Source organism: Ictidomys tridecemlineatus, chromosome 9, assembly GCF_052094955.1.
Source record: "Ictidomys tridecemlineatus isolate mIctTri1 chromosome 9, mIctTri1.hap1, whole genome shotgun sequence".
NCBI classification, from domain to species: Eukaryota; Metazoa; Chordata; class Mammalia; order Rodentia; family Sciuridae; genus Ictidomys; species Ictidomys tridecemlineatus.
In genome coordinates, this window is record NC_135485.1 from 73,748,517 (window position 1) to 73,765,038 (window position 16,522).

At 38.2% G+C, this 16,522-nt stretch overlaps 1 protein-coding gene across 2 annotated transcripts in view; it reads right to left on the bottom strand.

Annotated features, from left to right (window-relative positions):
• LOC144366787 (broad substrate specificity ATP-binding cassette transporter ABCG2-like) overlaps window positions 1-16,228 on the bottom strand; it is a 32,394-nt gene extending 16,166 nt beyond the window's left edge. For both annotated transcript variants that reach the window (XM_078021603.1, XM_078021602.1), the window contains exons 1-6: window positions 16,087-16,228; window positions 11,771-11,992; window positions 7,581-7,640; window positions 6,942-7,056; window positions 6,241-6,393; window positions 3,738-3,874 (exon numbers count right to left, since the gene is read on the bottom strand). In XM_078021603.1, the coding sequence (XP_077877729.1) occupies window positions 3,738-3,874; window positions 6,241-6,393; window positions 6,942-7,056; window positions 7,581-7,640; window positions 11,771-11,973 (668 nt within the window). In that variant the 5' untranslated portion in view covers window positions 11,974-11,992; window positions 16,087-16,228. The remainder of the gene's footprint in view (window positions 1-3,737; window positions 3,875-6,240; window positions 6,394-6,941; window positions 7,057-7,580; window positions 7,641-11,770; window positions 11,993-16,086) is intronic.
• Window positions 16,229-16,522: the final 294 nt, after the last annotated feature.

Sequence of the window (16,522 nt, forward strand, 5' to 3'; positions counted from 1 at the left end):
CTTTAGAAGACCCACTTCAATCTACAAATTTGATTAGTTCCTAGTATAGTTTAGTGCCCAAGGGTGCTCTGCCCCAAAGAGATTTGGGCAAGAAGACCAAAAATTTCAATAGAATGTGGAATAGATATAGCTAAGGGTTCCTTGTAAATGCTAACAACCTAGGCTAAAGATGATACAAGTGGAACATCAAAAGGACCAACAGGACTCAGCTAAGAAAAGGATACTCCTGGTCAAAGAAACTCAGTGTTACAAAGCAAGAGGTGTGTTTATATGTGTTTGAGAGACAGTGACTTGGTATTAAATGAATAAGGTAACTAAAGAGTCTACAAAAAGAGAATGACAAGCCTAAGATTGGCCCTTCTCTCAGAAACTGGAACTGTATTCAGTAGACATCATTGAGCTGGTAGACAACTAGAAGCAGGAAGCAGAATTGTAGGAGAGCCCTGCTACCCAAAGTGTGATTGGATGGGCAGTGGCATTAGTATCAGTATTTCCTCTTAAAGTCCTCTAGGGGAAATCCTGGGCTCCACCTCAGACTTAAAGAAACAGAATCTACAATTTAATCAGACTCCAAGTGATGACTTTGCATAGCAGGGCTTGATCTCTGCAAGAGGCAGGATGCTTGAATGCTACTCAGTAAGAAACATAAAGGAAATAGTTACAATATTCTGTATCAATTCATCATTGTCTAATGAACACTGCCAGCAGAGCTGTAGATAATAAAAAATTTCCTGGGTATGTTCTATAAAGGTACCCGAACTCCAGGCCCATAACCTGGCATCTTCATTTATATGTATGTTGACATCTAGAGCATAAGATATTTAAACAAACAGCCATCTTTGCATCGTCTTGTTTTTTCTCTCCTATCAGAAACTTTCTCATGGGTGCATGGCCATCAGAGAAAGCAAGGTAAGTACTAGGGGAAGCCATGAAGGTGGTGTGTCAGGCACCTTACAGTATGAAGTAGAGGGGTTTCCAGAGGTAGGAGACAAAGATATAGCCCAGAGAAAGTGGCAGACTGGTTGCATTAAACAATTAAATCATAGACAGACCAAGTAAGTGAATATATTAAAATAAAAGGAGTCACATCTCTCATGGTCTGAAGTGACTTGCAAAGGCTGAAAGGGAAAGAACTAAAAATGACACAGAGGTATTGGACTGGAAATAAAAATAAAAATATGAACTCATGGGTTTCTAAATATATACTCTTATTTAAACAGCAATTATTACAGAAATATTTTTACATATTTTTATAATATACATACATATATACACAGAGAGAGAGACAGAGAGAGAGAGAGAGACAGAGAGAGAGAGAGAGAAAGAAGGACTGAAAATATTGCTCAGGTGTAGAGTAAGTGCTTAGCAAATATGAGGCCATGGGTAGGAACCCTGCCACACACACAATAAAAACCCCACTACACACACACACACACACACACACACACACACACACACACCACATCTGTATACACACATATAAAATTCATGCAGGGCCAATGTTTCCAAATAAAATAGAATATATTTCCATATTTTATATAAACACATACAGTAGGCCTAGGTATGCCTACTGAAGATCTAAAAGCAATGCCACTCCAATAGCAGTGAGCACAATAGCAACCATATTTTGGTTTCTTAATATTAATTAAACCAGAACAAACCACATCCATCCACAAATAGCTAACTCAGGAAAAGTGCAACATAAACATGGAACATCACAGTGACTACAAAGTAATGATGGAAGAATGATCAGGGAGAGGTCAAAAGAACACACAGACCATTGAAAAGCCATCCCCTAGTCAAATAAGGATCAATTTAATCATTAAAACAGTGAAGAAAAGCAGATTCCAACCCATTGCATCACACAGAAAATGAACAGGGGAAAAACTCTTCTTTAGATAAAATGTCAACAATTACCTCTTAGGCAACTACCACAAGAACAGAAGTTATTAGCTTACGCTAAAATTGGTAGGTGAGACTTGAGGAGGAACACAATCTTGGTATAATAGGAAATTATCTTCCCAGAAAAAAAATACTAATCTACTCTAAAGAAGTAAAGTACTTTCCCAGCAGAGAAGCCCAGCAGACCCCAACATGATCAAATGAGGGAGGTTCACACCACCTATGAGACCGGAATCTGCTCATGGAACATAGGGATGGACCCAGTAGAGGGTCACCCCATGAAATCCACCAAAACTTGCAAGGGCATGACAGACAGGAAAGGACTGTGGTACTCACACAGATTATCAAACTAACCAAAACAGGAAAGCCAGAAAAGATATGTTTCAGTGAAGAATCCCAAGGCACTGCAGGAAACAGACACTGCAAGGGAAGCTGGTGACATGTGACTAGAGTCTAAGCACTGGATGGTTGTGAAGCCACCACTATCAACTTCCTTATCTGAAGGCTGGTGTAGTGGAATGTCCTTGCCTCTTGGAATTTACACTGGGGAGAATTTACCAGAGATGGAGAATGAGGTCAGAAAAAAACTTACACAGGTGGAACATAGATGGAGGAAGAGGGGAGCAAATGCAGTAAAATAGAAGTTAGGGAATCCAGGTGAGGAAACTGGGAATTTTTTTTTTTCATTAAACTTTTCTTAGAATTTTCCTGTCAGTTTGAAATAATTTTTTATAATTTTAAAGAAGATGTTTAAAAATTAATCTTAAAAATTTCTCCTATTACATTCCTGCCAGTCTCCTTTCTTGTTAGAAATGAATGAATTTTTTCCCATTGTTCTACTTTTCCAGGCCCCCACTTAGGATTCATAACAGGCCAAGTCCATTTCCTAAGCTCATCCAGTTGGTTCCACCTTCAAAAAAGACCCAGAACCCATGCTTTTCTTACCACCTGACCACCAGCATCCTAGTAGGACGGGGCCTACTTCTGCAGCTATTTCTTGGTGTCCTTCATTCACCTTGGCCTCATTGTGCAGTCAATGCTGACACTCTCAAAATGTCCCTGGACCTTAGCAGCAGAAAATATGTCTCACAGGGGCCAATGAGGTCTATGTATTCTGTCCCAAGCCCAACTTTACTTTACATAATTTCTAATTGCCTGAATTGTGGCCTCTCCAAAACTGATATGTTAAAGTCCTAACACTCAGCACCTCAGAATGTGGCTACCTCTGGAGAGTCTTTAAAGAAGTCACTAAGATTAAAGAAGGTCATTAAGTGGTGACTCATCTGACTGTGTCTATTGAAGGATCCAAGAAGATACAACTTGTAGACACCTTGATCTCAACTTCCAGCTTTCAGAGCTGGAAGAAAAGTAGTATCTGTTATTCAGCCCCCCAGTCTGTGGTCTTGTTATAAGAGTCTAGCAGCCAACCTGCACTGGGTTCTGTCCCTCTGACCTCTCTGATGCTCCACACACATCAAGCATCAAGCGTCAAGCATGCTATGCCTCAGGGCCACTGGCTGCTCCTTCCAACCAGAACTCTCTGCTGACAGAAAGAGCAGGACTCACTCTGTCACAGGTCTCTCGTCACATACTTGTGGCCCTCCTTGACTATGCTGTTTTTTAAAACAATTCCTCACTCCCTTCATGGCCTTTCTTCCCCAAGTTGTTCATTAATTTTTCTTAATAACACTTCTTTGCTCCTTGACTATTTCTCTTTAAGAAGAAAGGAAAGAATTTTGCTCTTCACTTCTGAAACCCTGGCACACTGAACCCCTGGTACATAGAAGTGATCCAATTGTAAATAAATAAAAGAACAATGTTCCTACAGTATTTACCTTTTCAGGAGCAAAAGTACAGTATTTGCTGTGCTTATATGTAAACCAGTTGTTGGTCGATCCAAGAATAAGATGGGAGGATCAGCAATCAGCTCCATTGCTACACTGGTCCTTTTTTTCTCTCCTCTAGATAAAACCTAAAACACAGATTATTACATTATCAACAAGAACTACTATGGTCACCACCATAGTGAATTAACTTCATTTGGTGGATTAACTTGATTCCTACAAGATACTTTTTCTCTATTACCCTCATTATTCTGAACAACAAATAAATGGACACCTGAAAGAAGAAGGAGGTCTCTATTTGAGGAGATAAGTACCTGGAGGCTAAGGGCAGAGGATCCAAGTGGCTGGACCTGAAGCTCATACTTTAACATTCTGTATATTCCTCACCAAGTGAAAGGTTTAAAGACAGTGAGTAACAAAACTAAAAGATATGGACCTGACACAGTGAAACCACAGTCTAAAACAGGAGATAAAGCTAGGAGATGAAAAAGGAAAACACCTTAAGTATTCTATTAGTCTTCTAACAACAACCCCCCTTCCCCCACACACACACACTTCATTGCTACTGACAAAAGTCCCTGAGTGGACTTATGAAAAGGGTACACTTGAAGCCAGGAGAGCTCTCGTTCTACTATATCACATAAGCACTTTTTAATTCCCATCAGATTTCCTAAATTGATACCATCTACACCCTAACCCAATACAGAATTCCCAATTAATCATTTCAGATAAAATCAGGAGGTGGGATAGTCCACAGGTATCTGGTTCAAACTTTTCAACCAGTCAATATCATTGTGTGTGCTAAGAGGACTAGAATACTTCTGGGGAGAAAGGCAGTAGGGAACAATTCTCAAATGAAGAGTCTCCAAAAAAAAAAAATAATCAAATGCAACTCATAGCCCTTGATTGGGAACTTTTAATAACTGAGCTTTAAAAAGACATCTGAAGACAATTTGGGAAATGTGGATGAATATGGTTTGACATATTTGGTGATATGAGGACATGATGTTACTCTTCATTTTGTTAGTTGGTAATAGCTTTGTGGTAAGGTAGGCAAATGTCCTTTTTTCCCAATGCATATAAGTATTTTGTGGTGAAATATCATACAAATTTGTATAAAATAGTTCAGTAAGACAGAGTTATGATAATTATGAGAGATGTTAACAATTGAGAAATCAAGGTGAAGAGTACTAGTAATTATATTAATTTCCATATAATTAACATAATAATAGATACATACTAAACATAATGTATAATATATAAATAATACAATGTACATATAATATATAACTATTATATTAATTACCCCAAATCACATCATTATAATAATCAGATCATCTTGTCTAGATTTCTGTTATGTTCAAAATATCATAAGAACTAAAACTATATAAAATTATTTGATACTATTAGAGTATGTTAATTATAAGAAACCAAAAACAGCCTTTACATATGTTCCCCAGAAATCCAAGAAAGTAACTAAGGACAATGAATAAAATGGTAAAGAACAGAGTTTAAAAAAAAAAAGTACCAAACTAGAATGAGAAGATCAAATAAATAAAGAGAGCCAAGGAAAAGAAAATCAATACTCAGTAATAAAAAATAAGTAGCATCACAGGACATTTTTCTAAATAAAACACTTCACATAAAGCCTATCAGCAAGTATAATAGGAAGCAGCAGCCAATAGGATGCTCCACCCACATTCTTCATTTTTTTTAGGAGGGAAGATCAGGGGCTTCATTCAAAGACACTACATTCTAAAAAACTCATCATCACATAAGCTCCAAATATCTGCTCAGCAAACCCTCCACATGGAGTGGTAAACTGTAAAGTTCATTCATTCTCTCCATGATCATGCAAACCCACAAAAGGTTGAGTTACTTAGTCCATTCTATTACTCTTGCCCACAAATGTACTTCTCAAACCTAAGAGCCTGGTAGATGAGTCTGGAAATAAATATTGGCAGAAAAAAATGGGAATGAGGAGAGGATGAGGAAAAAAAACTGCCAAAGATAAGGTATAGAAAAAATTAGTAGCAACGCAAATTAGAAGTCAGTCCTACTGTGATCAAATATAATTCTGGAAGTCAAATTACAGACAAGTTATATATACAAAGAAATAATACCTGGAACTTGTCATTTATCAATTCCAGAAATATGCCTCAAAAAAGCCATGAAACAAAGGTCCCAGGAAGAAGAGAAAGAAAAGAGCAGTGAAAGTCAGGAAGAGAAAAACAGGAAGAAGAAAAGTTAGAGCAAAGACATCAAATGAGCCCTGACTACAGCAATGAGAGCACACTCCACTCCAGGGATTCCACCATCTTTAAGATTGTTTCTCCAGCTTCATTTCCACCTTCACAATAGTTATGTAGTCATTTTTCTCATCATTACAGAAAACAGCCACACATGTCATAAGAAACTTCTGATTAAGGTCACACTGTCCATACAGGGAGGTCCGCTTTCCTGGCTAGAATTCTACCAGTTTTTTTCACATTACCTTGGAATCAGCCACTTCACTTAGATCTAAATCCTCAATGATCTTGTTGATCCTCTCATTTTTTTCATGATTTGTCATAGTTGTTGGAAGCCGAAGAGCTGCTGAGAACTGCAAATTTTCTCTCACTGTCAGGGTGTTGATCAGGACATTATTCTGAAGGAAAATACAATTTTCATGAGACATACTGAATCTTTTCTTAGACTATTCCTCTAGTATATGTAACTCAATAGATGAAAATAACAAACCCAAGAAAATGCTGTAGTTAATGTTGTGTTTTCAACTCTGCTAACTACAGAGACTCCATATACAGACAGCTGCAGAGCCCAGGGAGGAATTTCAACACCCATCTGAACATCCAAGTGGAGCACAGGGAAGTATGATATGACTACTGGCAGACACATTCAAGTATGTTCTCAGGAAGGAAAAGAGGCAGGGAGCGCAAAAACAGATATCAGCAGACCCTTCTGAAAATGATACAAGTAGAAGTGATATCCATGCCCTACATAGGTCATATTCCAGGTCCTCTACCTTTCCATTTAACTCCACCCTCTTTCTAATAGGAAATTATGAGAAGCAGATGTAAGAAAAGTTGATTCTATGAGTATGTCACAAAATCAACTAGAAGCACAATAAACTGCATACCAAGGCACTTCCCTATATAGAAACATATGAAACCTAAAAGTAAACCAACTAATACTTACTTGAACCACAAAACCTGAATAATATTTGAAATTGGCAGGTCGAGGTCCTCCATTGATCAAGACATCTCCGGATAATCCACTTAGATCTTTCCTTGCAGCTAAAATGTTTAGCAACCTACAAAAGGACAAATATGGTACAGCTTTTTTTCCCCTTCAATACAGGCCACCTCTCTCAGCTACTGTTAGTTCAAATTCTGTACAAGCTATAAAATTAACTAATTAAGAGATATATGACTTAACTAAAACTTTGTTCATATGTGTGTTTGTGTGTTTCTGTGTGTTTGTGTATGTGTATGTGTGTTTACATTCAAATTCTCACCTTCCTTTTCATTTGTGCCATAAGAAAGCACAGAAATGTAAAAGCAAGGCAAATTTGGCTTATCCTGCATAGACCTCCAAAAGGATCCAGCCCAGGAAATGTGCTCTTTAATCTAAATGTGTCTTCAATTATTCCTATGTTCCATCTCCCCACATTTAATATTATTCCCTTCTTATTCTTCCTCATTAGCTCATAGTAGGTTCAACAGGTGTACCTCAACCACTTTATGATGCTGTATTAGTGAGACTGATAAAAGTTATTTCTAAAAGCACACTGAAACTACAAAAATAAACCTGACTTATAATTTCTGTTATACTCACAAAGACTTGTTTTGACCTTTGGGTACCATAATGGCGTTGAGACCAGGTTTCATGATTCCACTGAAACACAAAAGCAAAAATGAGTAATGATTCCATTTTAAACAAAGTTCTATTAAATTAGGATCTATGTCAAATACACTTAAAGAAATTTCATGAAATTGCATCAGATTCTCATTAACATCTCTTAATTATTTTTTTAAAAAAAGCAGGAAATTACTTACTGAAAATAGGTATATTCTGACTGAACAGAAGTTAGTCACATTCCTATCTGTGACTTTATGCTCACATAGTGTGTCAGTCATTTATATTAGACTTGCCCTTCCCCTTCCTTTCTTAATAGGAATACGATGGATGTCCTGTGAGTAGGGCAACAGACACCAGAATCTGGGAATACAGGATGGGAAGCAGTGAGAGAGTAGAGGGGAAAAGTTGTAGGCTGTGAAGAAGCTTATATGAGAAAATAAAAGAACTGAACAAATCAGTAATTATATTAAGACTATGAAGAGGCATTTTTTCACTGTTTTTAAATAGACTTTTTTAAAAATACATTTTTAAACATGGAAGAATCTACAGTGCTAGATTGGAATTGGTGCATTAATTAGAAGAAATAGGTTTTAATCTACACAATAGTTATAGAAGAGTATAGATGGAAGGGTGCGGAGGAACCATCTGCCATCCACCACTCAACTTACCCCTCCTGGACAGAACCACAACCTCATGCATTTGCATAAGGGATTCAGTTTTATTTTTTTAAACAAAGTTTTATATATATATATATATATATATATATACACACACACACACACACACACATATATGTGTGTGTGTGTGTGTGTATGTGTATGTGTGTGTACGCATGTTCATGCATATATATATATTCTCTAGGCATGTCCACTGAAGTGGTTTAATTCTAAAGACACATAAATAGCAATGAGCATTTTAAACACTCAGATGATGGTTTATAAATACCATTCTCCACAATTCCACAGAATGAACATCAGCTGATTCTGGCCTAGGGTCAGTGCACAGTTTGGATTTTTTTTTGCAATAGGATTAAACATAGGGACTCATACATGATAAACAAGCACTCTATAATTGAGCTACAGCTTCAGCCTTTTTAAAATTTTACTTTGATACAGGGTCTTTCTAAATTGTCCAGTCTGGACTTGAATTGTGATTCTCCTGTTTTGGTGTCCTGAATAACTAGGATTACAGGTATATGCCTCAACATTAAAAGTGTATGGAACTTCTAGCTATAACAAGAAAATACTCAAAGAATGAAAGAATAAGTCAAAACAGTGAAGGAGGAAGGGAACTCAAATTGAACGGTCTCCCACTGACTAAGTTCAGACCAACAGAAGTATCAAGATATTAAATAACAATAATAATACATTACTACTAAGTGTTATTGAAAGAGGAATCCTTGACTATTGTCAATAGAGTAAATTAAAGAGGAAATTGTAAACTGAAGCTTTTTCCTATTAGTTTCATGCAAATTATGAGATAATGGAAATAAATCACCCTTTTGTAACTATCATATTTTCTGATCCAGACAGGAGTCATGAATGGGAGCTGAAGCTGATGAGTTGGAATATAATAAGGAGCAAGATTCTGGATTAATGTCAGAGCACCACCCTTCACAATAGTAATGAAGTGCAAAGAGGAAAATGGTGACACTGTGGTGAAATTTGGCAGACAGATGCATGACCAGGTGATCAATTTTAACATCACCTGGAGTGGGATGGAATTAGAAGGTACCAGTCTGGATGAGCCTGAAGAAACATGATGTGGTGAGGAGCACAGTGATGGACAGCCCTCAGAACCACTCCTGCCTTCATTCTGAGGATACATGTCTCCTCAGCTGCTGCCAGACAACAAATGAGTGATTACACAGGAGAGGGTCCTTCTTTCTAGAAAGTAAGGCTGAAAGAGATAGGAATAGAAAATGATCATGTGAACGGTCTGCTCTCAAATGATTCCCAAAATACACTAGTAAAGATGCATGAAAAAGGAGACACAGTAGGGCCAGGCTCAGTGGCATGCGCCTGTTATCCCAGTGGCTTGGGGAGGTGGAGGCTGGAGGATGTCAAGTTCAAAGCCAGTTTCAGCAATTTACTGAGGCACTAAGCAATTCAGTGAGATTCTGTCTCTAATAAAATACAATATAAGTCTAGGGATGTGGCTCAATGGTCAAGTGCCCCTGAGTTCATTCCCCAGTACCCCACCCCCAAAGAAAGAGACACAATGATGGGAGTAAACAGTGGAATGTAAACATGTAAGGAGTCTAGTGAAAGGATTATGTTCATTCAGGTTTATGTTTGAAATAATTTAAAAAATAATCATTAATCTGAAAATTTCTGAAAGAGAAGAATGAATTTTCCTCACCATTATAGAATATTCATAAATCTTCAGGAATTGATAATTTTTTCCCATAGTTATTAAACATTGGTAAGGAAAAGTTCAAGCACTGTGTATGAAGACAAACTAAGCTTAAGGGAAAGTTTTTCATGAGGTATGAAAATCTTTTCAATTCTCAAGGTCAAATTTGGTTTAACTTCTTCTTACAAAAGGAAAGCAAAAAAGTATCCAAAGGAAAATCGAGATTCTCACCACATTTCTTGGAATATACTTACTGTTTTGAACGGTGATTTGTGCTATCAAATACAAATAAAAAATAATATGAGTAACTCTTCCTCCATCCAATAGCCTACTAACCTGAAGTGAGCAGACAGGAGAAAGATCTGAAACACAACAACCCAAAATGGGTGTCCTTTCCCACAGATACTTACACCAGAAACACGAGAAACAACAGTCCCCAAAATTGTTAAAATTGAAAGAACTTGAAGATTTGACTGCACTTTTATTAGCCTAAGAGAACAAAACCATGACCCCTGTCCTTTGCTGAGAGGCACAACACTGAGCCTTAAGCACAACAAGAAGTCTTGAGAAGATGCGACACATAGGGTATCCCATCACTAGTCTACTTGGAGGAAAAGATAATCTAGAGGTGTTTGGGAGTGTGGCTCAGTGGTAGCAAGATGGCTCACTGTGCACAAGGCCAAGGGCTTGATTCCCAAAACCAAAGTGGGCAGGGGCAGGTAAATGTACCCTCACATGAAGAATGCACTTTATATGTATTTAGCCTACACATATTCAAATCAAATTACCTTTTACCTCTTTCAACACAAAATCTGAAAGTACCAATATTGTCTTGATTATCTCACAAAACTCTTGTCAGCTTTTCATAAGTCAATTCTATCTAATCATTAACAAAGGATAAAAGCTTTAGATCCACTATTCTTCTTCTTATTCACCTGGTCAGGAATTCTTAACCAACACAAGAGAGACAAGAAGCAGGCATGACAGCAGGTATTTCCAGAGAAGAGTTACAATCCTGCACAGAGCCCCTGAGCTCAGCCCATGAACCCTCAGATCCTCACCATTTTTCTCTCAGGCACACCTCAATACTGTCTACCCAACCCTGTCACTTCCTTGTCTTCTGAAAGATGTTAGGCACTAATGACAGTAAAGACCACAAATGCATACAAAATGTCAAGAAAACATGTCAAACACCTGATTTTATATAGAGCTACAACCATACCAGGACTCTTATAACCACTTTCCCAGCCTTGAAGAGTCAGAAAAAGTTGCTTTCTTACACTAGGAGTAGTTATTTCCTCTAGTGAAAAACAAAACAAAACAAACAAAAAAAAAAACCCAAAAAAACAAGAAACAAGTGTTGTTTCAAATCAAAATTCATTTCCCCTCATGATTATCTCACAAAACTCTTGTCAGCTTTTTATTAGTCAATTCTATCTAATCATTAGAGGGAAGCGCAGTTCTCTAGCAATCAGACAAACATTAACAACCCAAATGGCCAGCATCTGTGAGCTCATATAGATACAAGTAGCGAGAGGTTCCAAACTCACTGCCACTTTAATAATTAAATGACACATTAATTGCACAGTCATAAAACAAACACAACACGATGCAGTTCATAAATTCTCTTCAAAGTTTAAACTACCTGATAACTGATTCAATCATATCAGTCCTTGTTTAGCCTAAAGGAAAGAAAGCATGCATCTATATATCTCTACAAAACTTGTACTCAAATGCTCACAGCAGTCTATTGGTAGTAAGCAAAGCCTATAGGTCAATAAAGTGAACTTTTAAAAAATTCATGCACATACCTGACATTTGATAGTATTTCTTTCTCAACCATTCTTCGTTGGAGCAGAGAGCCACTCTTCACTTGTACTCGATAGCAGATATTATGAAAACTCAACACTGCTCCTTGGGTAATTGTCTCCTGGTCACCAGCAATCATCTCAGGGAGGTCATTGGTGTGTCTTTGTAGCATTGGGATAACAACCTGGTCATTACTGGAAGACATCTTCAGAGGTTTTGCCTTTCTGTGGAGGGAAAAGTAATAGTAAGTTGATATTCCATATAAATGAGATTGTAAACTCTAGATACCAATTCATTGAAAACAAGATGGTTTTAAACTGTGCTGCAGTGAGTAAATTCTTTTCCAATGAACAAACAGCCTGCATCATTATGATAAGAATAACCTTAGAACCTAAAATGAGAGACAGATGAAACTTTAAATGCTTGTACTCAAATTAGATGTCAGATAAATTCCAATAAGCAAAATAGTTGAGTAAGAAAATTACCTATAACTCATAAAGGAGAAAAAAGACAAGTGAGCCAGGTACATTGGCACATGCACACCTGTAAGCCCAGTGAATCTGAAGTCTGAGGCAGGAGGATTGCAATCTCAGCGGTCAACCTGGGCAACTTAGCAATACCCTGTCTCAAAAGAAATATACATGTACCTCAGTGGTACAGAACCCTTGGGTTCAATTCCCAGTACTTTAAAAAAAAAAAAGGTAAGAACTGCTCCTGACTTCAAAAAGCATATTATGATACAGCTTCAGTTCTGGGACAGCCTACATGAGCATCATAATATCCCCTGTACTTTTTTTAATGTTGGAAGTGTTCATAGTGTTGTTACCAAAAAGGGCTTAGACAAGCAGAGACAGGAGAATTCTCTGTATTTAGAGTCCAGACTTCACATATCTGGTTATTGTGTACTTTCAGTCAAGTAAGAAGGTAATCTACAATATTGTTTACAATGCAACAGATTTCATTACTAGGAAAACATTTAAATTCTAGGAAGATATCAAATTAAGTATAAAAAATGATTAAGTTAATTAAACCAATAGTTAAGCAGATCAAGACTTGAAAACAAAAACTGAAAAAAGAAATCAAAATTAAGAATTCAAGCCATAAGTGGTTGTGCATACCTACAGTCCTAGCTATATGATTAGGCCGAGGCAGGATCATCATGAATTCCAGGTAGCATTGGTAGTACAGTGAGACTCTTATAAAAAAAAATAAGGGACTGTGGGAGTGTAGCATAGTGGTAGAGTGCATATTTGAGACCATGAATTTGACCCCAGTACAGGGGAAAAACATTAAGCATTCAATAGTTGAGTTTAGCTACAGTTTAAACAATGACAATGGAAGAAAATTAGTAGAGTTTACTGAATTGAAGAGAATTAATAAACTTTAGTTTTCTGAATTGAAGAGAATTACATAAAAGAGGATAAGGAACACAGGGCATAATAGGAAGAGCCTGGTCTACATGTAACTAGAGATGTGGGAGAGGAGGGACAAATGAAGCAGCATCAGTCATTAAAAAAATACTGGCCATAGTTTGGAGGTTGAAGCAGGCAGACTGCATGTAAGGGCAAAACCACAATTTTAAAGTTTAATATGTTGGAGGCAACAGCAACTTCAGCATCCATATGAAAGATCTTTGTCATTCCCATCCCTTGACCTTCTCTCCTCTAATGATCTTGTCCTCCCTACTCTGCTTCACTATGCCTATTTCTGGTCCCCCTTGTCTAAACAATATCACATCAGTACCACTAAACAAAGAAATGGTAACTCTGGTCCCCTTTGTTTTCCAGTATAGTTATATTGATTAAAATTCCTTTACTGCTTTTTGACATTACCTTTTCTGCCAGTTTTTAGAGACTAGTGGCTGGACCTAAGTTTCTGGGACTCCACCACATTGGACCTCTGGCCTAGGACTTCAGAAACAATACTTAAAGCAAGCAAAATTATAACTATGACATTTACAACTACGACAAGCCATTTCAAGAAGTACACTTAGAACATGCACTGCTGCATGTATTATGGAAACACTGAGAGGGCTCTTCCATTGCCAATCCTCAGTCTCCTCTGCATCCTTGTGTGACACACACGAAAGACACAGCCCTCAAAAGTAAACGCCAGATAAAGCTTCTCTGAAGAGACACAATGTTATCCCCTTTATTATCACTAAACTGTGTGACAGACCATTCTGTATTCATTATGGCCTCCTTGGTGTAACATAATTATTAAGTGCAGAGGGCCCTTGGGTCAGCCCATGTCCATTGTAATGTGCTCCCTCATGGCAGCTTTCTACTCTAGGTTGTATATGATTTTGTAAACATCATATTTATGCTCACTTCAAATGCTTCAAGGATGCTTAATGACAATAAATGCAGAAACATATTTTGCATGCTTGTGTAATTTAATACACCTTGTTTCAAAAAGAATGTGTTTCCTAAGAGAATTCCTGTATAGTACCCAGGACCTGGAATAAAGATGCCCAATATACATTTGTTACTATGAATCTCTATACATTTCTGAAAAAAATAATCAGCAATTACATTTCCATTATTAGGTAAGAAAATAAAACAAGGTACTATTATAGATACACACACAAGCTGATATATTTACAACTTAATTTTTTTGGTCATATATTTGAACATTTTTAGCATTATTTTTATATGTATTATAAAAGGCTGGTTAATTTTTAAAGTTAATTATTAAAACTTAACCACTCACAGAAAAATTACAAAAGGAAATTCAATAATTCTTCAACAAACCACCCAAACTTGGAGTTAAACTTCATTTCCTGTGAATTAAAAAAAGACCCAATATATTAGTCAATGCCTTTAAAATATGTATGTGAACAAAATTCTCCTACTCCTTTAGGAACTCCTAAGCTCAGTAAATTTATGTCCATTCAATATCAATTCCATTTATCTTCACACACTTGGAGACACATAAGGATTTTACTTTAACCAACCTGCAAAAACCCACTATAATCAACTGCTCCACCACATCATTTTCTGAAAATCCATTCTGAATTGTCAGTTTGTATTTCATAGTCATTTTCAAATGAAACTGCCAGATTCTGCACATATAATAAGGACTTAAGACTCTCCACTTGAGCCTACGAATATCCAGTTAGCAAGTAAAAGAAGGATTAAAATCTTGGAATCTCTGGATCCATGTTACATCTGTCTCCTTTACTTTCAGTCACCTTGGATTCTGGAAATGACAGACCTGACCAATAAACCCCTTGTGATGAGTGGAAACTATCCCTGCACACACCATACAAAACACACATACACATGCAACTAGGAAATACCAGCTTTCTTGTCTCCACCAGGTTCCCACCAGACCAACTGTGAGAATGATCACTCATGCCATAGTTTGACAAAAGCTGCCTAACTATGGATACTTCTATGTAGTTCCCCTTGTCTTAATAATCTAGAAGTTCATATCAATGCCCCCAATTACAGGGTCTGGAAACACTGGTCTACTTCCCAGTATACCTATACTGATTAAACTTCCTTTCAGCTTTTCACCATTACTCTTTCATTTGATTTTGAGACAAGGGACAGAACTGATTGCTAACTCCTCCCCACCCCACCCCCATTTCATCAGGCCTCTGGACTATGACTCTGGTTAACAAAAACTCCCATCATCTCACTTGAGCAGCATGCTTGCTATTTTTTAACAAATCACAATATAAACCAACTTTCCTGCCAAACAAATTTGCCCAAGTTGTGTGTGCTCAGAGGCAGGGCAGTTAACAGGTCTTCACTCAAACATTGAGAGGAGTCAGCTGGATCTTTCAAACAGGTCCAAAGAAACAGCTTCCTCTTAATATGATGCCAATCATTTTCTGCTGTGCTGCTGAATTCCTGAAGAGCTTTCCCCAAATACCTCTGGCTCCTTTCCAGGCTGCCTCCTTCCTGCAGTCTGGGACCACCTTGAAAAATATGACCCCTTAAAATTAAGAGCATAGAAATTCTGAGTGGGGAAATGAGACTGGCCCACCTCCCCTTAAAAGAGGGTCAAATGCTCCTCAGCAACAGGTACAAGTGAATAAACACAAAGACCCTTACATTTTTTCAAGGAACCAGCCTAACACTTTATCAGAGCCATGTCTCCCTCTGACTCCCCAGACAGCCTCCCAACGTATTCACTTGGGGTTTTACCCACAAGCCAAGTCCAGTGGGGGGTTTCGGGGCTCACCATCCCCCAGAGTTCTGGGGACGTGGTCTGTGCAGATCCTGGACCACGCCCACAGCCACCGCAGAAACCTTCACAGGACCCAGAGGTCCCCAGTGAATCTGCTGTCTTGGGGTCAGCCACTCACCATTGGAGGCGCCTGGGAAGGTGCGGGCGGCCCAGCTCAGTGCTTGTGGGTGGGGAGGAAGTGGTGTTGATGAGGCTTCGCCATACTGGGATCCGGCTTCAGGGCTGGGGCGCCGGTGGCTGCCTCCCAAGAGCTGGCTCCCCAAAGCCCAGACAGTAAAACGAAAGAGGAAGGGGTGGTGCTGCTACCAGGAAGCAGTAAGTAAGCATCAGGGGGCCCAAGAGCCCAGGTTCGGGGAGGGTGTCCCAAGATAAGAAGAGGAAGCCCTGCTGGTTGAAATAAGCCCTCACAGGGAGGGAGGAAGGGGTGCTGTCATGCACGCTGCAGGGCTGACACTTGCTGTTGGCAACATGGAACACCCCCTCTTCTTCACCAATACTTCTCATTGACTAATGTATAGAACTTTTCCTGAAAGTTGGTGAGGAATACATCCAAT